At 37.0% G+C, this 27,739-nt stretch overlaps 1 protein-coding gene across 1 annotated transcript; it reads right to left on the bottom strand.

The window, feature by feature from the left end:
• Nucleotides 1–393: 393 nt before the first annotated feature.
• LOC138703188 (uncharacterized) lies at nucleotides 394–26,068 on the bottom strand. The gene is made up of 3 exons (XM_069830869.1): nucleotides 25,677–26,068; nucleotides 5,779–6,114; nucleotides 394–1,777 (listed from the first exon to the last, which is right to left on the bottom strand). Exons 2-3 carry the CDS (start codon nucleotides 6,106–6,108, stop codon nucleotides 530–532), a joined length of 1,578 nt encoding a protein of 525 aa, XP_069686970.1. The 5' UTR covers nucleotides 6,109–6,114; nucleotides 25,677–26,068; the 3' UTR covers nucleotides 394–529.
• Nucleotides 26,069–27,739: the final 1,671 nt, after the last annotated feature.

Below are 27,739 nucleotides of genomic sequence, written 5' to 3'. Positions count from 1 at the left end.
AGCAAGATACAGGACTTGCAACTAAATCAGTAGAAGTCATCGTAGTTGTGGCTTCTACACAATGTTAAATCTGCGCTCTGTGACAGTTGAATATATCGTGCCGGCTGATGGAAAGAGAGGTATGGAGCACATTTAGTAGGTTTTCTGTTTCGACGACCTATATTTAAATTCTGATGAATGCTGACTTGCTATACACAAAGACGGAATTGGGGAAGACCTGTTGTACTTCCGTTTCTGTTAGTTTAATTTCACAAATTCTCTCAAATGTCTTACGCAATTGTAGAAAGCGAGACCTCGCTACGCTATTCTTACATCCCTATAGCATCGTCATGTGAAAATGACCTTACCTCAGCTAGGAGGCGAAACTACAGAACATACAGATAGGAGTGGGAATATTTTTAGACTGCGTTTAATTTTATTGGAATACTGCATAACATTAACCTACATGGCTGTAAGACAGCCTTGGACAGATTACAGTGTACATAATTCGAACACAACAAAGAAAGTTCCTGATGAATACCGCACAGCCTCAGGGCATGTAATGGCCATCTGTTCTGTCCTTTACCTCGGCCTCCATTTTAATCGATATACCCGCCTCCAGCTCCATAGCGAAATTCTCAATCAGTTTACTAGCTGTAAGACAGATACCACGACGAGCGCTGCTGATCTCAGCCCAGGAAGTCGAACAGAGCGATAAAGCTTTACAGCGGAAGTGAAGCTCTTTGCCTTGATCGCCGTGACCCTTGAGATTCAAAACAAGGTAGTAATTATCCGCTTCCACTTTAGAGCCCAGCATCCATAGCCAGACTAACGTATCTCCTGGCCCAGACGTTTCACTCTCGGGAGGCAGGTGGAACACTTTGAAGAAGAACAAGTTGCCCTCATACGTCACTGCTACCACGGCCGTGTCCTCCAGAGCGAGCGGCAGACTGAGGGATAACTTGGGCTTGAAGTAGTGGACCAGAGGACCCTCGTGACACTCCTGGATATGTTGTAACACCTCTTGAGCCTTGATGGTGCTCGGGCAATGCTGCTCGCAGGGACAGCAGCGGAGTTCTGTGTTGTCGCTGCCAAAATCGGAGTCGATTCTTCCTTGCAAGGATTCGCAGGAGCCGTGATACGAAGCGGGACGTTTGGATCCCAGGAAGAGTGACACGTCGAGGAGACCACTCCCCATCTTCTGGTGGGCTGAATTGATGGAAGGGGAACGCGATACTGGCCTGGATCCCACAGGCTGGCAGATCTCGCTTGTGGACAAAGACTTTGCCTTAAGGTTGGAAGAGAACTCGGAGTCGATGACTGCTGAGAGATGTCGAGGCATCGCTGAGAGGTTGACGGGGTTGGAAGACAAGTTGTCAACAGAAGAAGACTTTCCTAGGATACGAGTCAAGAACTTGTTAGTGGGGGAGGATATGAGGCTGACCTTGAGCTCGGGGGTCTGTGGTGCTTGCTTGCTCTTCTTGGTTCCAAAGAGGCGCTCCTTGAGTTTGGCGGGGCGTGTCTCCTCAGCTTCTTCCTTGAGCCCGAAAGCTTCTGTGAGGGAGTTGAAGACCTGGTCAGCCAGTAGGCTTCGCGCCCTGCAGAACCGCACTCGGCACACAGGACAGCGCTCCGTCTTGACACGGCATTGCACGCAGATGAGATGGCCGTTGCCGCACTGGTGCGCGGGCGGTGGGATCGTGTCCAGACACACGGGACATTCCAGGACTGCGAGGATCGAGCTCATGCAAGATGACAGGCGCTGCAGGTTCGAGGGCATCGGTCCGCAACACAGCGACTGAAACAAGGAACACATTCTCCGCAAATACTGTATCCAATTGCCAAAGTACATGTACAGTAGTGGCAAAAAAAAAACCGGACCGACCCTTGTAGCTGATTTCAGAGTATTGTTCATTCAGAGGACGATAGACTGGTAACTAAGACTTTCGTGGTTCGAATCCTGCCTGGGAAGGAAACTTTTCTTTTGTTCCTTATTCAAATTTATTCCCAATACTTTTCGATTGCAACGATATTATACTACTTACTTAACTTATTATTCCCAGAACATGAATTTTACCAGCAATCGAAAAGTATTGGGAATAAATTTGAATAAGGAACAAAAAGTTTCCTTTCTAGGCAGGATTCGAACCACGAAAGTCTTAGTTACCAGTCTATCGTGCTCTGGAGTGAACAAGGCTCTGAAATCAGCTACAAGGGTCGGTCCGGTTTTTTTGCCACTACTATAGTACAAATTTATAATTCAGATCTTATTTATCTGTTCATTTCATATGTCCGTCCGTCCGGTTGGTCGGTCGGTCCATCTGGTCCGTCTGTTCGGCCTGTCCGTCCCTCTGTCTATCCGTCCGTCGCCTGTCTATGTGTATGGATTATACAAGTATGTATGTATGTATGTATGTATGTATGTATGTATGTATGTATGTATGAATGCATGCATACCTATCTCTTTATATTCTGTCTGTTCTACTGTACTATATGTAGTCTATAGTTTCCAGCGCTTCTAGCCAGTGCTGTCGTGGCAATTCTTTTCTTGGCCATACGCCACACCCCTTGTTCCCTCCCTTAAAATATATTTTACTCTCCTTTCTCTATCTCTCCGACTGTCATTAATGTTTTTTTTTAATATTAAAGACGAAGCAAAGAAATCGTTTTGCTTTACATTTTAATTGTGCAACAAGCTTGACTTAGAGAATACACCCTGTAGCACCACCGTAAATGCACACTTGTCTCGATGAATCTTGGAGTGTGTATTTTTCAATCATTATTTTATATAATTCTGGATTCCAGTTCTGCAGAGGTGGACAATTTTTGTTTATGAACATCAAACAAAATACATTAGGAACAACAAGAGATGATCTAAGATCTGTATAGATCGCATACAAAACTTAGGCACCCATATCTGTATGGCTCCATACAAACAAAGTTTTCTTTTTCCCATACAATTAATTAAAAAAATTGTAGTTTCCCATACGATGCATGACCTCGTATGGCCTCCATGACAGCACTGTTTCTAGCAAGGTTTACATACTCTCATAATTTGTGTGTGTGTGCGTGTGCGTGTGTGTGTGTGTGTGTGTGTGAAATGGATTTTAAAATTTCTGCAATAATTTAAATAATTTTAAAGGAATTGAAAAAAAAAATTAAGATTGTTATAAAACTGAATTCGCTGATGTGTTAATCACAACTGTAATTTGTTAAATGCACATCTGTATTTAACAGCAAATACAAGCCAGAAGACGTGACGAGTACTTCCAGGTCCACATTGCGAAACTTCTGCTGTACGTTCCGATTGGAAGTAGTTGACAATGTCAATGCGAGATGGCGCCTGCTGCCAAGTTGCCTTGGATTGTTTCGCCGCTGAGCTACACGAATTGAACCTCGTCTGCTTTCAAGCAATATCTACTCGTATTTTGGACTTTTTCGTCCTCATTCTTCTACCAAGGTATCAACAAGGGGAAGGGCATGGCAACCAAGTTCTTTATTTATTATATTTGGAGCAGGGCACGAAATGGACATTTTCTCGAACCTGTACATTCTGTTATTTTCATGGACACGGTGTTGTTGATGACATCATGTACATATAAGGTTTTTATATCAAAAGATGCGCATTCATGTAGGCAATCAAAATCCACAAAAAAAAAAACGCATTTTGTGGTGTTTTTACAATAAACGATTCACTTATAAAAGTTGCAGGTAATTCATGGGATCTCTGTAATTGCATGAAGCTTTTATGCTCTCGGTTGAGTGTTATTAAGATATTTAGATTTTTAAGCAATTTATTCTTTTTATAAGGATTGTAAATATGATTGAAAGTGAAATAGATTTAATTAAATATAAATGTTGTTGTATTATTCATCATTATCATTTTCCTTTATTTCTTTATCGAATATACACCATATAATTCTATCTGTACAAGTATTTAAAATGGAATTAGGCCTTATTATTGACTTATTGGAGAGCCATTGGTATAGGTATTCATTAATTCATTCATAGCTTCCTGCCCAGCAGTAGGTCTTTCTCTGTAAACCAATCATTCTCCAATAGAGAAATAAATACAATTCATGCAAGAAATGAAGTCTATCTTTCTAGTAAACACCATATCAATGCAGAAGTCTGATCCTCTGCTAAGCAAGTGACGTCATAATACTACAGTCTAGTATATACAGTCACGAAGCTCAATACGTAGTAAATATGCATCCATAGATAGTTGCTAACCACTAGGATCGCTACTTTCGCCTCATTACAGACTATGCGAAATAATACTGGCACAGTCTATTGTTCCTAGCACCCTCACAACTCAAGCTTCGTGACTGTATATGCTAGACTGTGCTAATACTATGACATAACTCATTACCGTTGCTAAGAAATTGACGTCAGATGTTGGGATTTCCGTATTGTATTATCCATCATTGGCCCTCGAGCATAAGCATTTTCTGTTGAAATATAAAAAGAAAACAAACAAAACAAAACACTGATATATTAATTTGCTTTTTGAACCTTATCGGCCACCGGCGTAGCTCAATCGGCTGAGGCGCTCGCCTGCTGATCCAGAGTTGCTCCCGGACGTGGGTTCGATTCCCATTTGTGCTGATTACCTGGTTGGTTTGTTCCGGAGGTTTTCCCCAACCGTAAGACAAATGTCAGGTAATCTATGATGATTTTTAGTTGGTTATTTAACGACGCTGTATCAACTAAGAGGTTATTTAGCTTCGATGAGATTGGTGAGTCCCCACTTGTGGAGTAACGGTCAGCGCGTCTGGCTGCGAAACCAGGTGGCCCGGGTTCGATTCCCGGTCGGGGCAAGTTACCAGGTTGAGGTTTTTTCCGGGGTTTTCCCTCAACCCAATATGAGCAAATGCTGGGTAACTTTCGGTGTTGGACCCCGGACTCATTTCACCGGCACAATCGCCTTCATCTCATTCAGACGCTAAATAACCAAAGATGTTGATAAAGCGTCGTAAAATAACCTACTTAAAAAAGAGAGATTGGTGATAGCGAGATGGTAATTGGCGAGATTAGGCCGAGGATTCGCCATAGATTACCTGGAATTCACCTTACGGTTAGGGAAAACCTCGGAAAAAACGCAACCAGGTAATCAGCCCAAGCGGGGATCGCACCCGCGCCCGAGCGCAACTTCAGACGGACTGCGCCACGTCGGTGGCTTTCTATGATGAATCCTCGGCCTAATCTCGCCAAATATCATCTCGCTATCACCAATCCCATCGACTCTTAATAACCAGTAGTTGATACCACAGCCCTTGAAGGACTCAGACCGACCAGTCGGCTGTTGGCTTCACTTCACATGCCGAAGCAGAGGTGGACGATCATCCAACCAGAATGGAAGTATCGTGTTGTTAGCACGATGTTCTCCCCAGCCATTATAGGTGGCTTTCGTAACCGGATTTCGCTACCTACCGTAGCTCCCCAAGTTCATTACGATGTTGGTTGGGCACTGGTCCTATACACTGGCCGAAATTTCATGAGGAAATTTTCTTCCTCCATGAGGACTCGAACCAGCGCACATTGCGTAAAGCGAGTCCTAGGCATAATGCCTTAGACCACGACGCCACGGCGCGGGATGCGTCGTTAAATAACCAACCAAAAGAAAATCTTACCGTATCTCGAAATTGAAGACGTTTTCGGCTACATAGTGTTTGCATATTTTTGGCCCCTTTTGCAACATTATTTCTACTCATACTGCATACAGCTGAACGGAACTCCTGAGTGCTAGGTTTATTGTTTTCAGAGGAAACCAATGAAAGTTGTGAACGTCTCTCTCACCTCGGGGCTGCATTGGGGATCAGACCCTGCGTTCCACAGCAGCATGCTGACGCGGTCGCCCCTCGCCCGCACCCTGGACGCCACCTCCCCGATCCTCTGCCCCAAGACGTCGTCTCCGTTGACCTCCAGCACGCAGTCCCCGGACTGGAGACCAGCCGCCTCCGCCGCCGACCCTGACTCCACCCCGCTGACCCAGGGGTAGGGGTCCCACTTGCTGCGGGTCAGGTGGAATCCACAGGATCCATTGGAGGGCCGCGCCATGTCGCACAACCGCACGCTCGGCGCATAGTGCCGATCCGCCTCCGACTCTGACGTCATCGTCCTCACCATCCTCACCTGCAGCAGTCAGCAAGGACCCGGTCACTGTAAGTGTACTACATGCAAATCTTTAGAAATTTTACTCTTGACTTATGTCATAAGCAGCTAACTTTAAATTTTTAGTTGCTACAAGTAGTACTGAAGCATAATTGTGGTATTAGAACATATTTCATAATATAACAAGTACAGAGACATCATTTTATTTTTACTAACATTTCTAATATTAACCTGGCTATACCTTTGCTACCCCCTTCCACGACTGGAGTTCGATGATACTGGCGTAAAATACAAACAAATCACTTTACTAGGTATAGGAGGGAAGAAAAGTAATTCATCCATTTACGTAAACTATGAATTATCGCGATTTTGAGTTTGATAATTTTCGTTAGGTTTTTGTTTAATCAAAATACAGTACTGTATTAACAATAAGTGTTTTACTCATGAACTGAGCTACCCATTCGGACATATTCATTATGCAGTGTATGTTATACTGTCTACAGCACATTAGCGTACAATTTAGAGAATAAAGTTAAATTGAAAAATATTCATAATATGGATATTTAAACACATTTTTGAAAATGGTGGCCGTTCATTTCGATACAGGCTTCAGTTCTTTTGTGCATATTATCGCACTATAAACTATTGTACCTAATTCCTATTACCAGTTTCGTCCTTCGTACTAGTAACTCAAGTGGAAATAATTCTGTACTTAATCTATAAAAGAATACCTGACGTACTGTAAATTCAATCTTCACTTCTGCCCGATCGGAAAAGATAGAATTACTTAGAGATGCTATCTACTTTCCATCCAAGTAGTTGCGTCGCAGGGTCATAGAAAGGAATGAGGTCCTTTTATTTAAGTTATTTTAAACAGTTGTATAATATTACGTAGACGCCCAATTCCTAACAGAAATTAATGTTTTCAGAAAAGAGCTAAGACATCCCAGCCATTAGCCTTTACAGAGGGGCGAGCAGAAGTAGGTGGGGAAAATCGGGATGCGACGTAGGCAATCGAACGACAGTACCTGTACGAAAATATGATTCAATATTGAAAACGCTTTCGTCACTTAAAAACGCGAATATATTTATGGAACGCACTATACTCACTAACTCAGTACTGTTTAGTATCACCGTAAGGCACTTTGACTGCATGCGCGGCCTTGGTTCTGTGTGGAGGACGATTGGAAGTTTACTAGTAGAAGGGGTGGGAGTGAAGTACATTCAAAAACTCAGGTACAATAAAAATTGAAGTAAAAATAAAATGATGTCCCTGTAGAACTATTGCTATGAACTAAAAATGTTTGTTACAAGACAGCTGTATTGATTATAACTCTTTCTTAAAGTAAAAGTATGCCAGAGGGAGTATTTTAATACTAAAGACGAATATGTCAAGATTTTGACGAAAAGACTCGATTGTAGAATATCTGATAGCCCTTTTATCTTGTGTCTGTGAGTTCGTCTGTCTATTTTTCTGTATTTTTTCCCTTGTCTCTGCCTGTTTATTTCTATTTCTCCTGCCTTCCTACCTGCCTGCTTGTTTGCCTTTTTATGCGTCCCCCTATCTGCCTTAAATATAATAGCATCACTCATTGCTCTTCCACATATTTTCCCACATGTTTTCCTTAGCTTATTTTTCCCAATTATTGTGTCTTGCGGCCTCTTCCTTCCCGGCTCTTCCATCTGTCCACAATAAAGTAAAAAAAAACATATTGTAAATATTGTAGTTAAACGTAAATCTTTTAACAGAGGAAATAAATATAGACTACTGATAGTTCACAGGACTAACGGCTTCAAAGCTGGGTACCTAGTTCTAATCAAGTGCACTGGTACAATAATTAACATGGAGGCATGAGATAATTACTCTGCCTGCCATCATAATTTCACTTTCACTCCATTCTCCTCAATATAAAAAATTGCTTTCCATTTGCTTACGAAACGATATCTTCAGCGTTATGTCTTTGTTCAGGTATTGGCCCTGATCACATATATAACATATTGGCCATCCCCGTGTTAAAAACGATAACATGTAGAAGAGAACAACCACCAGGGTCGCCACTGTCGATTAGTAACGACCGCTAGATGGAAGTACAGTTGCTCGATGTAATTCAAATGGAAGTTAGCTTATAACGTGACTTGTTCTACTGTTGTTATATGGCAGTATAGTGAAATTGATCAAAGTTGTTGCCTTCAAATCCCATAAGAGTGGTCAGTCTGTTATATTATGTGATCTGGGATATTGATCGACTTCGCCTTCCCAACCAGCAAAGAGCAAACGCCTTTTGACCTCAGAGGCAAGAGATATAATAGAGTGAACCGTAAGTATGTCATTCATTTCAGGGGTTTAGTCTTTGAGATATTTCAAACAAAAAATGTTAATACAGTTTTGTTTGTTTTTGCTTCCTTTTCGAGATAAAAACGTTTTATATGAAGCATTTCATAGTGTGTTTTGTGAAAGCCATTGATTTAATTCCCAATACGGCTAGAAAATTTAAGAGAGCAGTGTATTATGATAATAAATTATTGAAAGAATTTTAGTTTTGTCCTTCAAATGTGCAGAAATTTGATTCCAACAAATGTAACATTGAAAATTCCTTTCCAGAACGAAATTTTACATTAATTCGAATCAAATTTCTGCATATTTAAAGGACTAAACTAAAATTCTTTCAGGCATATATTATCGTAATACACTACCCTCTTAAACTGACTGAGCATATTGGGAAATAAATCAGTGGCTTTCCTTTTCCCAAAACACCTATGAATTGTTTTATATATAATAATTTTTTCTCGAAAAGGAAGCAAAAACGAGTAAAATTGTATTAAACCTTTTTGTTTGAAATATCTGAAAGAATAACTTTCAGAAATTAATAACTTTACTTACGGTCCATCCTGTATAACGATATGGATGATAACGTACATAAAAATGAAACAGATATAATGGACAGGATATGTAATAGGAGCCGATAAGTTCTCATTGAAATAATACTTTCCTCAGAAAAGACGAAACATCCAAAAGATGATCAATAATATTAAAGACATTAAACTCCTGGGAAAATAAATTGGTGAGAATTGGCACTAAGCAGAGAAGCTGAGCAAGAAATTCAAAAGAGGTTATGGCCCAGAGAGCGCTGTTGTGTTAAAAATTTTCCAAATAAATTTAACTTGCAAAAATTTGTCTAGTCAGTAATTTTAGAACTTCCCGGAAGTTATATTAGATAACTCAGTACCTTAATGGTTACATTTTTGTGTATATTCTAAACAAATAACTATTAGTACAATCGTCATAAAACTGTGACTTAATTATCACAGTGCTCCTTTTATCTACACAGAATAAAATGAAAGGTGCATCATAATGATAATGTAGAGATATGGGGAATCCCTAACTATTGTATACTAAGATGTACAGTACGATTATTTAGTCCTGACAGTCGCCGGAGATGTGCGCGTGGGACAGGCGAGTCCACTTAGTTACGCCAATGGTTTTTTGGGTTATTCACTCGCTTGCCTTTACCGACCGCTCGCCCTATCTCTACTCCGGAACACTCCCCACTCCTCCTGTTACTTCCGCTCTTTCGCGTCGCTGAGCTGTCAGTACTAAATAATCGGTCTGTACTTACGAACAGATAATAATAAACCATTAAATGTTGAATATATTTAAGTCGGGTAAATGCCCCGCTGCTAGCACCAACAGTAAATGTTATTCAAATTTTCAAATCCACGCATTATTTTATCTCATATCTTTATGAAAGATGCAAATATTAACGACAAGCAGCTTAAAGTCAAGCATTTAGACTCACTGGTAATAATGGAAAACAAACGTAAAACAATAGTTTCGTCATATATTAAAATATTTTCATACAATTAAAACGTCATTATTTAAAATAAAGAATAAGAAACCAACCCACAGCGGACCAAAACGTAAATCTCGCGGGACAAAATTAATAACTTTTCTCCTATGTAACAGATTTCCATGAAACTTTGTACAGTAGTTACAGGTAACATTTGTTTTTTATACAAACTCTCATTATGTTTGTATAAAAGAAAGTACCCCATTACAGGGGTGAATTTAGACAAAATCATCAACTTTTCTCTTACGTAACAGACTGTCATCAAACTTTATACAGTACTTACAGGTAACATATTTGTTTTGTATGCAAATTCTCATTAAATTTGTGTAAAAGAAACTAGCACATTATAGGGGTGAATTTAGACGAAATTAATAACTTTTCTCCTGTCTTATGGATTTTGATCTTTTTTTGCACGGTAGTTACAGGTAACATATTTGTTTTCTATACAAAATTATCAACTTTTCTCCCATCTAACAGATTTTCGTCAAACTTCATACAGTAGTTACAGGTAACATATTTGTTTTGTATACAAACTATCATTACATTTGTGTAAGAGAAACTATCCCATTACGGGGGTGCATTTAATCAAAGCTATTGACTTGTCTTCTATATAACAGGTTTTCAAATAATAATGTATTGCTGTTTAGTGAGTTTATAGGTATATATTCTAATAAAATGCCAGTACTTCAGGGATATATGGTATTGACGGTGAATATGGTGAAAAATGGACTTTTTTATATTTTGTAGCCCTTTTCGGTGTGGTTTCTGTTCTGTCTTTTATTATAGATGCTGCATCTCTGCATTCCTCAATGAGAACTTTTTGATCTCCCCTTCCCAATGACTGTATAATCTAAACCTTGATTTTAAACTGCCTTCCGAAAATTATTATCTGGGCTTCGAACAGATGATGCAGCAGGAGTAGGCTCTGTGGTACTACGTAAACATAATAATCTCGTAACAGAGTCCGAGAAATTTATTTCTGAATTGAAACATTTTAGAACAAACCTGTTACATTTTCTACCACGTTGCTTTCAAAATATCTGAAAATCAGATCTTAAGCTTAACCGTTTTCGTAATTTTTTTACTTGGTTGTTAACGACGCTATATAAACAACTAGGTTATTTAGCGTCAATGGAATTTAAATTGGTGATAGCGAGATGGTATTTCATGAGCAAGCTTCGAGACATGGGACCCGATACAATAAGTTTATTGTGCATGTACTATAGGTTGTTGACTCGCTGCAGGTAGTGAAAGGTAGAGATGTCTTGAGGTAACAACGTTGCTATTTAGAGTAGAGTACGGTAGTATGGGGAAACACACACATATTTACATTCTGAAAGTAAATATACATTATACAATGACAATGTCAAAAGAATGTGAAAAGCATTTATACTCCTGTCTTTTATAAGCATTTGTGTTTAATTATACAGTGTTAATGGTGGAAATAAACATGCAGCAATTTTAATTTCTTCATTATTATATTGGTCGTCTTTAGGAAGTGCAGTTACAGTACCGAATTGCAATGTACTACAAGATACACTTTCAGTGTCTCAAACGTAAATCTTTTTCGGTTATCTCCCAAACACAGTTTGTACTTTGTAAAGCTGCGCTCTACGTTGCAATGAGATGATAGAAGCAAAATGAAAAAAAAAAAAAAAAACCTATCATCATTGCATTCTCTAAGAAACAGTCCTTCATTCTCGTGTGACTCTATATCCACTAATTTGATGTTTATATTGCACAATGTTCCATATCCGTTATTTTTACATAAAATTGATTTGCACTTCTGTTTTACACGTTCAGTAACCGGTGTCCATGGTGTCTCGTTATGTGTCATTTCCTCAATTAATTTGATGGCTTTCGGCATCTCTTGCTCTGACTTTTCTAACCGTGTAATAGTTTGACATAGTTTGAAAATAGGTTTGTATGAAAACCAAATTATTCGCCAGAACCTTCAAATCCAGAGCGTTTTTCTTTGCTCATTTGTTGGAATTCATTCTACAGTACCCCCACCCACTGTACGCTTTACCACTATACTCAGTACACCGTTATGCGGATTTCCCACTGAACTCCCGAAGTTCCGAAGCCTATTGATGAGATAAGGCCGAGGATTCTCCATAGATTACCTGATATTCGCATTATGGTTGGGTAAAACCTCGGGGAAAATCAAACCAGGTAATCAGCCCAAGCGGGAATCGAACCCGCGCCAGAGCGCAACTCCTGACCGGCAGACAAGCGCTTCAGGCGACTGAGCTACGCCGGCGACTAAGCTGTTGTTACTGTTGTCGTCGATTATGATATTGATGATAATAAAATTACTCGTATAATAATGAAATATTGTCTTTTTAGGAAGATAGCAAACTCCAAAGACTTCTCTATCGAATTTTGGCTTGCATCTCTTTATTATCCTTGAATGAACACGGTTAATCTGAATGCTGTAAGAAACAAAAGATTAACACAAAAGCTATGTACCTTTCTGGAAACAGGGTAGCATCGCTTGGCTATTCCACAAATCTATGTTCCTGAGACAAAGCAGTAAGCCAGTGTTTGGCCTATATTGCGGACGTTTTCGTCGAGTCAAGGGGAGAAGGGAGGTTTGTCCACTTGCCAACTTTAACCGGGAATGATAACGACCTGCGAACACAGCAATGTAATCCAGGCGCAAAAATACTGTCCCGCGGCTCCAAGCCTTTCGCTTCTCTACGTTACATTGGGGATCCCTTGCTATTGATTGTGTACAGGACTTGTGACCCTTATAAGGGGTATGGAATTTAATCTCTTAATTCCCGTTCACCAAGGTAGCTGTATATTCAGAATTCAAAATCTATCTAGTGCGCTGTATGTTGACTAATAACATTAGACAGAAGGCCTCGGCTGCCTCTCTTTTATTTTTACACATTATCATCAAATTTTAGATTTTTAGATTTTTTTTATTATCCAATTTAATAAACCATATTTCACCCTGAAGTATATTAGGGTTGTAGTTGGCATCAAAATACTTATTTTATAACCAATAAACAATAGTAAAATTATAATATAAAATTGTGGTCAAGGTTACAATTCACATGAATTATGTAGAAGAATGCACCTTAATGAAAAAATGGATTCTGTTAAAAATTAATGAGATGTTTGAGGAATAATCAATTCAAAGATATACAAGGATGTCTAACCGTTTCAGAGTAAATACACGACCTAAAAAGATAATCAATAATACATTAATATAACAAAGTTTGACTTTCACTTTCAAATTAATACTTAATTCATGAACAATGGAACAGTTAAGAGTAATAAAAGGATATTACAAGCAATGATTTACAGTTACAAGTTACATACGTGATTCAGGAACAAGAACAATAATTGAAATAATAACACAAGTAATGACTTATAACTAACGAAATTCCTGAAGGGCAATATATTATAGTAAGGGCAATACAAAAGATTTAAAAACAAATGTAAACAGTAAACGAATAGTAGAAAAATTGACTTAAAATTACACATTCTTTTTAAAGCAATAGGTAACAACAAACAGATACTAATATCAATACACTGACTGTAGTTACAGAGTAAACACATTATTTTAAAAACAAACACGCAAAGGATCAATAGCTATTTTCAGGCATTATATACATGGACCATGTCTTTAATTCTTTTAGATTTTGTAAACTTCTGTTGTAATTGGCTATTTTATTTTTTTATTCTTCAACTATATGTTATCATGTAATGGGATATGCCTACTTTCTGTACTTTTTTTTTACTTCCTTGAAATAATTAAAACTAACAATAATGAGCACTAACCTGTGTTACAATTGTTGAAAATATTGTCCTTCAGCATCGACATATTCTCGACAAATGAAGAGAAAATTCCCGGCAAGATGCATTAAGTCTCAGATGTGACCAAAGCAATTTTTCGGAAGATATTTTTTTTCAGTTCACCTATTGTATGAAGCTTATTATTTTAACTTCGTCTTTTAAGTTCTAAACATCACACGGAATGTGATCGGGGCTATGAGAGAGAACAATTGTTTTTATGTGCATCTGAAGACTGATTAGTGTAATATGTAGCTAGTCTGTGATGTATATAATGGTACTCTCCTCCACATCGCAATGGATTGTAAGTATGTAGGAGAAGAAGAGATAGGCCTAAAGCATGACGAAGAATGAAAGAAAAAAATATAGACCTAATAGGTTGTATTATCATGTAAAAAGTTTCCAACAAAACACTAAATGGTATGTCAAAGGGTATGTCTACAGAATAAATAATAACTTTCAGCGTTACAAGACGAGTGTATCCGTGCTGTAGGCACAAAAACATGACGCGTGCGAACAAAGGTAAGTTCGACATGCGATAAAAGTGACGTTCATAAGAAATACCTCTGTAATTTCCAATGTGAAATTGCTTGATCTTGCAGTTGCTTACAAACGGTCTCTTGCTTCCTAAATCAGAACGTGACTTCCATGCAGGGCTGAAGATAATTGCTGCATTTAGGTATAATTGTATCTCGAAGGTCACTAATATGACAGAGTATGATGCAATCATTGTTATTTAACTGTTCCCCAAGGCTGTAATACTATAATAGATTATGGATACCAATGTTTGGAAGCCGATGAGTTATTTTAAGCGATACGCGTTTTATTTTACTTGTGAAAAAGCATTCGATATTACGGATCAGTATGGTTTGTAATGTGTTCTCTTTCAGTCTACGTTGTAGTGTCCAGGATTCCATATACCTCGTTGACCATCTACGTTTGTATAAACCGTGGTTCATTGTCAGTGTAATGACCTGTGTTCTATCGGATTGGGTGCAGACTTACTAGCACAGTCTAATATATACAGTCACGAAGCTCAATACTTACTAAATATGCAAACATAGATAGTTGCTCACCACCAGGATCTCTACTATCGCCTCATCACAGATCCTTTCCCCAGCAGACGACAAAATGTATTGTACTTTCGATATCGTATTCTTTTGAAAAAAATTAACACCTTCCTTCCACTATTGAAATGTGAAATACATAAGGTTTATATATTATTTTCATAAAGTATATATTATATTTTATAAACTCACCTTCCTGAATCTTTCGGAAGAAGGATAACTCTTACCTCTTTTTCTTACAATATTTATAGTACCACAAACGTCTCCTTGTCCCATATTATTATTATTCAAATTATTGTATTTTAGCCATTTACAGTTATTACAACCGATAACAATATTTCACAGTTTACACAACTTTTCACAACAAAGCGAAATACGGCACAGGCAATGCCTTTTCGATCTAGACCCGTAATATATGTTCGGGTTTTCTATTTCAGTGTATGGAGCTCAGTGAAATATTATATTATAACTTTATTGCGTATTATTTCTAAGCTTTATTTACTGCAATGTGTCCATAAGTTCCGTTTACTTCTTGTTGCATAATATGTTGCAGAAATAATTACAAAACTGTGTTATTTTAATGTGAAGAGAATTTTACGTGTTAACATAATCTGTTCGCATCAACATGTTAAGTTTAGAATGGAAGCTATTTTGGGGTTCAATAAAAACGAATTTATATTGTGATTTTAATTTGGCACATCTACCTTCCTTAATTGTAGACAGAAAATTTACCATACCACCCCTATGAAATTAGTGTACGTACGATTGTGTTACTTCGTCTCTTAAGTAGTAGGTAAATACAATAATTTAGTATGCAATTGTAGTATTAAAATACAAATAGAATGTGACGGGTGTCATACATGACATAATGTTTAATTATAATGTATAATTGCGAATATAGGTATATAAGTTAAATATAGTAAACATAACCTATAATATCCATATGACATAACATACATATGTAGTGGCAGGGCATTGGAGACCACTAAAATTAGACAGAAAGGGGAAACTGGTACAGTAAACATAACCTATAATTTCAACATATCTAAATATTCGTGCGCTGCAACTGAAAATTATTGAATCGTGCATAAATGAATGTACAAGGATTTAGCAATATTGAATCGAAATAAAGGCAGGTATTACACATACGAACAACGTAATTTTCACACCAAAAATAATATTACGCCTTAACTCGCAAGGAATTATGTCTGAAGTGTCCCCTAATCATTGTTTTAAATTTTTTTAATGCAATTACACTACATTTTAGAGAAATATATGTTACTCTTTATGCATTCCAATTAATTTATATGGTTGAAACGCCGCCCTTCGTGTTTGGGTTAAGCAAGTCACATGGTCTGCATTACTGCCTGTATTAGATCACGATGGCAGTGACACAGTCTATTGTTCCTAGTACTCACAGCGCTCCAAGTGGCTAGCAACTATCGCGAGAAATGCAACTCGTTGGCAAAAAATCATCCCAAGCTTCGTGACTGTATATAGTAGACTGTGCTAGTAGCACAGTCTGGTACTCTAGTATATATAGTCACGAAGCTCAATACGTAGGGAATATGCATCCATAGATAGTTGATAACCACTAGGATCGCTACTATCGCCTCATCACAGACAATGCGAAATAGTACCGGCACAGTCTATTGTTCCTAGTACCCTCAACAACTCAAGCTTCGTGACTGTACAGTACTAGACTGTGCTAGTAGTATGTTGAAGCTGCTTTTCAGTGTAAAGTATTGTTACTTGTACCGAAAGTAATTTTCAATATCTTGCTTTCCTTGAAAGAAAAAGCAGAAAAAGAATCCCTGCGATGATACTTGTGGAACAGTACTATTTGAAAAAAATCATACACGAATACGAAAAACAAGCGTCTTTGAGTACGCCCAAATAATGAGGACAGGGAATTTTTTGTGAAATTGCGGGACACAATTCGAAATTTTGAAATATTCAAATGAAAGGGCAGTGTATGTGCACTAGTAGGGTAGGAATCAAACATACATAAACTATACTCCGTTTCTGGAATCTGTGGAGTATAGGAACCGAAACAAGTCCTTTGCGCAAGTGGTGAATGTGTAAATTTCTTCTTCTTCTTCTTTTTCTTCTTCTTTCCCTTTTGCCTTACGGAGTCGGGTCTGCCTCAATCCATCTCCTCCATTCCTCTCTATCCCTCGCCATTCTTCTCAGTTCCACAATTCCTTTCCCTCTTTTCCTTGCCATCATCTCGATATTACTATATACATCATCCTTGGTCTTCCCTTCCCTCTTCACCCTTCCGTCATTGCCTCCATTACTTGCTTTGGTTTTCTTTCTTCTCCCATTCGCATCATGTATCCATACCACTTTAGTTGTTTTCTTCTTAACTTCTCTTCTCCTGATTTCTGTTTTAATTCCTCTCTAATTCTTTCATTCGTACTCTATCCCTCTTCGGTTTTGTAACTATTCTTCGGTAGCATTTCATTTCAATTGCTGTTATATTACTTATTCTCTCATTTGTCACTCGCCAACTTTCCCCTCAATACAGCAGGGTTTGTTCTATAACGGATTTGTATCATTGTAATTTTGTTTTAGGCAGTATTTCTTTTTTCCCAAATATTAAGTTACTTAATTGATAGTAAATATTACAGGCTTTCCTGGTTGGGTTTAATATTTCTTCTTTTATTTTTTCATTTTGGTGTATAATAGTTCCAAGATATTCATAAGTTTTCACCTGTTCTAGTTCTTTCCTGTTACAATTAATATGGATTGTAGGCTACTTATTGTTTCTTCCGTTCTACCTATCTGCATTACTTTACTCTTTTTGGTATTTACTATCATTCCCTTACTTCTTAATATTTTTGTCCATTCAATCACTGATTCTTGCAATTTTTACCCTGTTTCTGCTCTAATAATATGTGGTCCGCATATACCAACACCTGGCTATATACTGACCTCATATTCCAATAACCAACCCTTAACTTTGTGTCCTCCTTTTGCATATTTCAATGTATGTGTAAATTTCAATGTCCTTAAATTTGCACTACATTGATGGAGAGTTGCGATTACAGCAGTGTGTTTGAACAGTGGTTTTCATAAGTTTAGGTGAACGACTCCCTCAACCTCTACATAACGTCCGCGACTTCTCTATCTGAAGAGAGAGAGGGGTTCACAGAGAAATAACTTTTCACATTTGCGTTTTTAATTAACATTATTTGCAACTGTTGGCATAAAAATGTATCAAAATCGTTTATATATACAGAGTGATTCACGAGGATTTGCCATCCTTTACGGAGCTTATTTCCGAAGACATTCTGAGCAAAAAATGTCATATACACATGGGTCCTATTCTCAATATTTACAAAGTTACGTTTCGTTATTGGAACGCATTGCTGTGAACGCTTGATCTTGGTCAGCGTGCAGTCAGCAGCCAATGCGAGCGCTATGGAATTCAAAGATAACCGTATGCAGTTACGTAGCACGACGAGTGCTGTTCACAGGCATGCGGTCAAGTGTACTCAAGCGGACGGCGACATTTTTTAAAATGTGTTGTAAACTCTCCAAGACTGTAAATTAGGATGCAAAATTGAACTGCAAATAATTAAGTCGGTGGAAGTGATGTGATTTGAAATAATTGTTGTGGTAAGTGCGTAAGAATAATGTAATTTTCTAGTTAAAAATAGAAAAAGATGTCTGTACGAAGCAACTAAGGAGTTCACAGCACATTTTAGCTTCATAATACTTGTCAATTAAAGAAATGATACTTCTGAATGCTTCATTCTCTGTGTTATTCTTTTACCTTCAAACTAAAGAAAAAACGTATTTTACAAACAACTTTAAATTAGTGTAACTCTGAAAATATTGAAAATAGGAACTATCTTTATATGACTTCTTTTGCTCAAAATGTCTTCAGAAATAAGCTCCGTAAAGTACGGTAAATCCTCGTGAATCACCCTGTATAAATTTGTAAAGTCCACACCTGTGGAGTAACGGTCAGCGCATCTGGCTGCATAACCAGGTGGCCCGGGTTCGAATCCCGGTCGGGGCAAGTTACCTGGTTTAGGTTTTTTCCGGAGTTTTCCCTCAACCCAATACGAGCAAATGCTTGGTAATTTTCGGTGTTGGACCCCGGATTCATTTCACCGGCATTATCACCTTCATATCATTCAGACGCTAAATAACCTGAGATGTTGATACAGCATCGTAAAATAACCCAATAAAATAAAATTAAAATTAAAAATTTGCAAAATACTTGAAGTCCGATAGCAAAATAAACTGGAATTATCATCATCATCATCTGCATTACGGTATGGACCATAAGATCCGTTCCACTCCAATCAAATCAAAACTGGTCCCGCCATCTTTTTGTGGGTCTTCCTGGGTTTCTTCTCCCACGGGGGTCGTGACTGTATATTGTTCTGGTAATTGACGTTTCTGGCATGCGCTGTATGTGCTCCCTCCAATTGTTTTGATGTCTTCTTATTATATCTATAATATTGTGCATTTTTAATTCGGATCTAATAATGTCTTCACTTCTCTTTTTATCAAATAGAGTATAGCCAGCCACAAACCTCAAAAATTTCATTTCAACAGCCTCAATTCTTCTCTCGTCTTTCTTCCTTAAAACCCAGTTCTCACATCCATACAGTAAAGCTGGTAAAGCCATCACTTTGTAAAACTTTAGTAATGTTTCTTTCCGAACTTTCCTACCTAAAGTTCGACGTATTGTTCCACAAAAATAATTAAAAGCATTTAGCTTATCATCTATTTCTCGGCTCTTGTTATAAGTGACGTTGCAGCCTAGATATTTGAACGTGTTCACTTGTTCTATGGTTTTATTGTTTAGTACAATTTTTGTTCTGATTGGATAAGATCCTAAGAATGCCATTACTTTTGTTTTATCTGTGGAGATAATCATATTATATTTACTGGCAACTTCATTCAATTTAATAATTGCTATTTGCAGATCATTTTCGTTACGGCTGACAATTACTTGATCGTCTGCAAATAAAAGTGCTGTAAAATTTACATTGTCAATATTAAAATGTTTAATCTTCTCAAACCAAAGTCTTGTTATTTCATCTATATATATATATATATTAAAAAGAGTGGGTGAGAGAGGGCACCCTTGTCGAACTCCTTGGTTTATTTCGGCCATTTTTTTTTGTGCTATCTTGTATTTTAATCTGTATGACATTATTTCTGTATAAACTTTGTATCGTTTTGATAAGGTGTGGAGGTACTCCTCTATTAAATAGTATGTCCCATAATAATTCTCGGTCTACTCTGTCGAAAGCCTTTTCGTAGTCTATAAAAGCGAAATATGTTGGCAAATTAAATTCGCGACGTTTTTCTATGAGTTGGGTGATAATAAATAAACAGTCTACACATGACTTACCTTTTCTAAAACCATGTTGTACATCCAGTATCATGCTATCAGTTATTGGATAGAGTCGTTTTTCTATTATTCGTGCATATAATTTGTAACAAGTATTTAAAAGACTGATGCCACGATAGTTTTCGCATTTATTTCTATCTCCTTTTTTATACAAAGGACATATTTGGCCTACGTGCCATTCATCTGGTATATAATAACTCTGCCAGCATACATTAATGAAATCCAAAATTCTTCTTTTCATTGTATCAGGTGCATACTTAATTAATTCTATATTAATTCCGTCGCTTCCTGGAGATTTCTTATTTTTACTTGAAGCGATTGCTTCTTGTAGTTCTTCTAAAGTGATAGGATCTACATTATCATCCGTTTCTTGTACTATTATGCATCTATCTTCTACACTGGTCCAGAGATGTTTGTAGTATTGTAGCCATTCGTCTTCAGTTATTGAGTTCAGTTTTAACGCATTTATCTATTTTATTAAGGTGTTTCATAATCTTATATGCCTTATCTTGTCTTCCATGGGCATCATGTTCAATTTCACTTATATATCTATCCCAACTGTTTCTTTTAATTTGTCTTACTTTTCTTTTCACTATAGCTGATTTTCTTTTATAGTCAATTTTCAATTCTACTTCATTTGCTGAACTTATCATTTTTAAGTAGGCTTGCTTTTTATTTTCGATTATTTCTTTTAATTCTTCATTCCAAAATTTTAATCCTCTATTGTTATTTCTTTTCTTCCTTCTTCCGAGAGCCTCTCCTGCTGCTTTTGTTATTATTTCTTTGATATTGTTCCATTCAAGATTTATATCATTACTTTTCGGGGTTAAATTTATGTAATTTTCAAGTCGCGTTTCATAAAGTTTGCGAATACTATGATCTTTGAGAAGGTTTACCTTAAATAATGTCGATTCAGTTTGGTTTTCTTTTCTGGAGGACATTTTCTTCCATTTCTCATATATTGCAATTTTGGCAACGACCATGAAATGGTCAGATGATATGTCTGGGCCTCTAAATACTCTCACATCTTGTATCGTGGGCCACATTTTCTTATTTACTATAACGTAGTCTATTATTGTTGAGTAACCTCTTGCTGACCATGTGTATTTGTGAATTTTTTTATGTCTAAAGAAAGAGTTTGTTACTCGGAGGAGTTCATTATGTGATGCAAACTCTCTTAGTTTATAACCGTTATTATTTATGACTTCTTCTCCTTCTGTACCAACTATATTTGTTATTGGGATTTTTCCAATTCTTGCATTTAGATCCCCAGCTATAATATAATAATCATTTTTATTAATTTTGTCAAGTAATTTTTGCAACTCTTCGTAAAATTCTTCAGAATCTTCATGTCTACCTTCTTCTGGAGCATATACACCTATTATCGTTAGATATCCCCTTTTTATCTTTATTCTAATAGTGAGAATTCTCTCGTTTATAAATGTATATGAATGGATTTTGCTTTTCCAAAATTTATTTATTAGAATGGCGACTCCAGCAGACGCTCACTTTCCTTGGGGAACTCCACTATAAATCATGTCATATTTGTTTAATTCTTTAGAGCCTTTGAATTTCTTCTTAGTTTCTGTAATAATGGCCAAATCAATAACTGGAATTATAAAAACGCTAATTAGAGGGTATGATCACGCAGTCCGTTATCGTGCTAAAGATTATAATCCTGCAAATACAAACTAACTGAAGACCGCGACGCTCCATGGAGCTGTGTCGCACAATTTGAAAACCAGTGTATTAAAATTTTCAATAGTACAAGAAAAATGGTTCCTAATCCCAAGGATGATAGATCTGCGTTGTCATATCTCCGCTCCATCGATCCTTCATCATAATTATGACAACGTAGAATTTCTGCACGGAAATATCATAATATATACTTCGGTACATCGCAATAATACGATATGCGTATATAATCACTTAGTGATTTAAGACGGCGCTCATTCCGTCGGATCCCGGCCACTTAGTCACTCGTAATGAGTGCACCTCTGCACATTAGCGTGTTGGACATTGTGCCACTGTCACACATCTGTGACGCAGTGCATGAGGATTGGCCACTAAAGGGAAACTAAGAGGTGAAGCTTTAAACTGAGAGGATTCAATCCGGCATCGGAATTGGAATCCGGTGTGGCTTAGTGGATAGAACGTCAGCACGTAGAGCTGAAAACCTGGGTTCGAATCCCGGTGCCGTTGAGAATTTATCTCCGCTCCACCGATCCTTCATCATATGATAACGCATAATTACTTCGGTACATCGCAATAATTAATTTTTATTTTGTAAATGTATTAAGCAAAAAAAAAACTCCTATCCTCGAAAAAATCTATTTCCAGAGTTCTATGAAATTAAACATTTTCAAAATCTCATATAGAAAAAGTGATGTTTAGTATTGTAAGTGTATGTGTATAGTGAGAATTTCGTTCATCCACGAATTAAATATAAACTGTCCCTCGAAATGTAATATAATTATATTAATAATTTCATAACACAGAATAGCGCATTACTCAATATCAGCATATAGGTTCAGATGTTTTTCTTCCTGAAATTATTATTAAATAGAATGAGGTGCCAAATGAAACAGTAATTGCTTATTATACTAAAAATAATTGTTTTAAAAATATTAAATGTTATCGCTATTAGGGTAAAAGGCATAATATTGGCACGTGAAAGTTGAAAATGTGGGTCAAATCCCTGGCTTTATTCCGTTACCTTAGCGACAATTGCTAAAGTCTAGCGAAGTGGAAGCGACCGCAGTTTACGGTATCTTTAGGCGACTTTCCAGACAGGGATTACAAACGGCATCGCCGAACAATTGACCACAGTATCTTTGTTTTCGCCTTCCATGCTTTCATAATGTCGGCACTACAATCAGGTGATGTGGTCACCACCACTCTCGATATGCATTTTGTGTACAACGCTGAAAGTAACGTTTTATCTCATATTAGTACATAGTAAATAATTTAATTTCCGCGTGTCTCATAAACAATACTTCAAGAAGATAAATTGCAAACGGAAATATTATTGGTGACACGATAAAGAAATGATTTTTGCGAAACGCGTGAACATAAAATGAAGGAGTGTTACCTTCGTGAAACCGATTACTTTTATCGCGAAGTTGGAGGCCTAGTGCCGTCAAGTAGGCCTACTGATACGATATGTTCTTTTGTGTGTGCGAACTCCACGGGGAGTTTAGCTGCTGGTCTCCGATCGGTCGCTTCCCCAGTTGGGGAGTTGAGGAAAATTGATCTGATACAGCGAATACCGGAAAAATGAAATAACCGCCTTAAACCAAAATCAAGTCCTGTTGCTTTGCTTGAAGTCGATTCTTCGTAAACTAAAGGGGAGAAGAAATCTCAATCACAAGACACCTATTTCTTCAGCAGAATGTGTAGTAAGCATGGGAATAACAACCGCAACCCATAAAAATTAATTGTTCCGGATTCTAAAAGCAAGCAAAGCTGGACTGAATTTGTCGCAAAACGATATTGAAATAATTAAAAGCGACATAATTAAATGACCGGGACATGTGAGAGAACAATATTATGATGATACGGGCACAGAGACTATTTAGAGGCAACAATTATGATGATACGGGAACAGAGACTACTTAGAGACAACAATTATTATGGTACGGGTATAGAGACACTTAGAGACAACAATTATGGTGATCCGGGTACAGAGACTATTTAAACACAACAATTATTATTATGCGGATACAGAGACTATTTAGAGACAATAATTATTATGATGCGAATACAGAGACTATTCAGAGACAACAATTATTATGATGCGGATACAGAGACTATTTAGACACAATTATTATGATGCGGATACAGAGACTATTTAGATACAATAATTATTATGATGCGGATACAGAGACTATTTAGAGACAATAATTATTATGATGCGAATACAGAGACTATTTAGATACAATAATTATTATGATGCGAATACAGAGAATATTTAGATACAATAATTATTATGATGCGAATACGGAGACTATTTAGATACAACAGTTATTATGATGCGGATATAGAGACTATTTAGATACAACAGTTATTATGATGCGGATACAGAGACTATTTAGAGACAACAATTACTATGATGCGGATACAGAGACTATTTAGAGACAATTATTATGATGCGGATACAGAGACTATTTAGATACAATAATTATTATGATGCGGATACAGAGACTATTTAGATACAACAGTTATTATGATGCGGATACAGAGACTATTTAGAGACAACAATTACTGTGATGCGGATACAGAGACTATTTAGAGACAATTATTATGATGCGGATACAGAGACTATTTAGATACAATAAATATTATGATGCGGATACAGAGACTATTTAGATACAACAATTATTATGATGAGGATACAGAGACTATTTAGATACAACAATTATGATACGGGAACATTTTAAACTTACTTTTCAGAACGAAAAGTTACATTTGTTCGTGTTCGGTTCAAATTTCTGCACATTTACAGGATGAAACTAAAATTCTTTAAATAGTTTATTATCATAATACACTGCTCTTTTAAATTGACGGAAAATATTGAAAATTAAATCAATGGCTTTCCCAAAACACGCTAAGAAATGTGTCTTATAAAACGATTTTTTATCGATAAGGAAATAAAAACAAAATTGTATTAAACTCTTTTGTTTAAAATATCTGGAAGAATGACCCCCTGAAAATAATATTACATTATTGTTTTGCAAATCAGCACTTTGTATTCTATTTTATACTTCTTTTTCTGTTTGTTTTTCCTCCCTAGTACGGAGGAGCAACTCGAAGGTTTGCACTGTAGCCTGAGGCTTATTGTGTTTACCACTCGTATTCTATGAATGACTGGGTAGCCAAACGGCAGCAGACTTGTACAAGTACAGCACGCCGTACCATGAACTTAACCCGGGTTATGATATGAATGATGATGATGATGATGATGATGATGATGATGATGATATGTGAATTAATGATGGCGAAATGAGTTCGAGGTCCAACGCCGACAGTTATTCAGCAATTTTGCTTCAATTGGTTGAGGGAAAACCCCAACTTGTCCCAATCAGGATTTAAACTCGGGCCCGTTCGTTTCGCGGTCAGACACGCTAACCGTTATTCCACAGCGGTGGACTTATACTTCCTTACTGCGTGAAGTAACAGAGTGTTTACAAAAATAATATAAATTTGTGTGTGTTATCTTGTTTTCTCATAATGGATAATGGGGAATTGTTGCAATGGTGCCGGGGAAATGGCAGTATCTGCATAAAACATAACTTACACCGTTCTTGTACACTACAAATTCCACTTCGTAAAACCCACGCTTTAGACATTCGACTACGTTGCCCCAAAAATGCTTTATTGTTGGTTAAAAAGTATCATTTAAAAACTTCAGAATGACTAGAAACTGTCTCTTTCATCAATATGCTTTTATGAATGCAATGCAACATATTGAATTGTACTTACACCAAGACGTTGGCTTTTGCTGTCAGTGCATTTGCTGAACGCCTGCTCCAAACTGATTTCCACAGACACAATAGCAACACTGTTTCACCACTTATACAACACTTGTGAATTACTCCATTGCCGAACTCTTTCACAACTACCGATTCAGCTAGAGATGTGAAATTTCCTCTTTAACACCGAAAATCAGCACCACAAGCACAACTCGTCACCACGCGAACCAACTGGTACTCTTCTCGGATCACCCAACTGAACCACGCCGATGCGAAGCGTAATGATATCTTTAGGAATTGCTGCTTCATTACCTCACCCATTCAGCCTCCGACAGTCCGAGAGTCAGCACGAGGCCTGCTGTTCACCTTAACCTCGTTTTCGTGGTAGCAGAAGCCCCCCTCGGGCGATAGCAGAACAATCTGCATAGGCAGACGGCGATAGGAGCCGGTCGTGATTCATGGTACATTTGATTCCAGTGCTGGGACAGTGATTTCCTCTCCGATAGACCACAGCTCGCGGATTCCTGCTGTTAACACCAACCTGTTTTTTTTTTTTTTCCGGAAGAGAAATTTATTGCTGTATAATTTAAAAGCGATGTTTGCCACGGGACATATTACAAGTGATAATCACCAGACGATTATCTAAATTTAAAATCTTATAGCCACATAGACTGACATAATGTCTTAATTCTCCATTTTGCACATTGTCTCTTAAGGGAAGGACGGGTGACATTTTTTATAATTTTCAATTAAAAATCACATTTCATTCTTTTGTGTATGTGAGCAATGAATCGGCAGTCTCTTATTTATATGTTGAGCAAGTTTCAGTGCTCTGCAGTGCTTGGAAACATAAAAATTAAGCTATAATTAAATGTATGCAAACATTGCAATACGTTCCTCAAGCTTTTTTTTTCAGCTCATTTCGTCATTAGGTGAATATAGGTTAAATAGGGTCCGTCTTCTTGCTTATCAAGTAATGTGTAGTCTTAATTATTAACTATGTCACATTTATTGATTGGATTAACGTTTTCGGCAATTATTTGCCATCAGATCAACATAAGTGTCATATTATACATACTGAATACTGGTTACGAAAATTAAGTAGAATAAAGTAATATTCGGACAAGCAAACATGGTTCCTACTTGACTAGATAGATGTTATATTATAATTAGTCGTGCACTGACTCAACTATTTACATAATGTTTATATTAGACACAGATAAAATTATAACGTGCAATAATTGCATATATTATTAAATTTTCACGTAGAAGTATTGTGTATGATACGTAAATTAAACTAGCAGGTTATGAATATGCTTAATGCTATATAATTACTGTGTTTGAAAATTAACCTATATTCACCTAATTTAATTGCTTATCGGTCTAAGCCCCTTTCAAAATGAAAATATAATTTCGTAATGTTGAAAGTGTAAAGTTTCTTATAATTTTGATGCTAGTAACATGAAATGTCTACTATGGTAAAAAAGGCACGTAGCTTTTTTTAAATAAAATAAGTACTTTTTAAATTAAAAAGTAAAACATATTCAGTGGACACAAAAATTTAAATTTTGTAGTTGCATATAATCCTAAATCATATATGTAACAGATAGCTCATCCCTATGTTAAAATCGGCAGCACTTTGAGAGAACAACAGCCAGGGTCGCCACCCGTCCGCCGTAAACGAACATGAGATGGCAGTACAGTAGCTAATGCAATTCAAATGGGAATTACGACGTGGCTCCTTATGTAACAACTAGATGGCAGCATAGTAAACCTGACTACCGTCAAAGCCTATAAGACCGAGCAATCTAGGTATATATGATCTAGGATATAATGTTTAAAAAAATTATTTGCATTTGTAGATATAATTTAAAATATTCTGGATACTTCTTTTCTTACCGTATCCGATATGTCATAAAAAATAGTCATGCATTAAAAAGTAAATTATTTAAGAGGAGATCAATTTTGAAAATATGCAATCCTTTTAAATTTGAATAACTCAAAACCATTAATTTGATTATAATAAATTTCCATGTTTAACACAATTTGCTTCTATCCAACAATGCCATAATG

The sequence above is a fragment of the Periplaneta americana genome, chromosome 7, assembly GCF_040183065.1.
Source record: "Periplaneta americana isolate PAMFEO1 chromosome 7, P.americana_PAMFEO1_priV1, whole genome shotgun sequence".
Taxonomy (NCBI): domain Eukaryota; kingdom Metazoa; phylum Arthropoda; class Insecta; order Blattodea; family Blattidae; genus Periplaneta; species Periplaneta americana.
The sequence above is the reverse complement of the archived record's forward strand: the minus strand, read 5'-3'. Positions and strand labels throughout refer to the sequence as shown.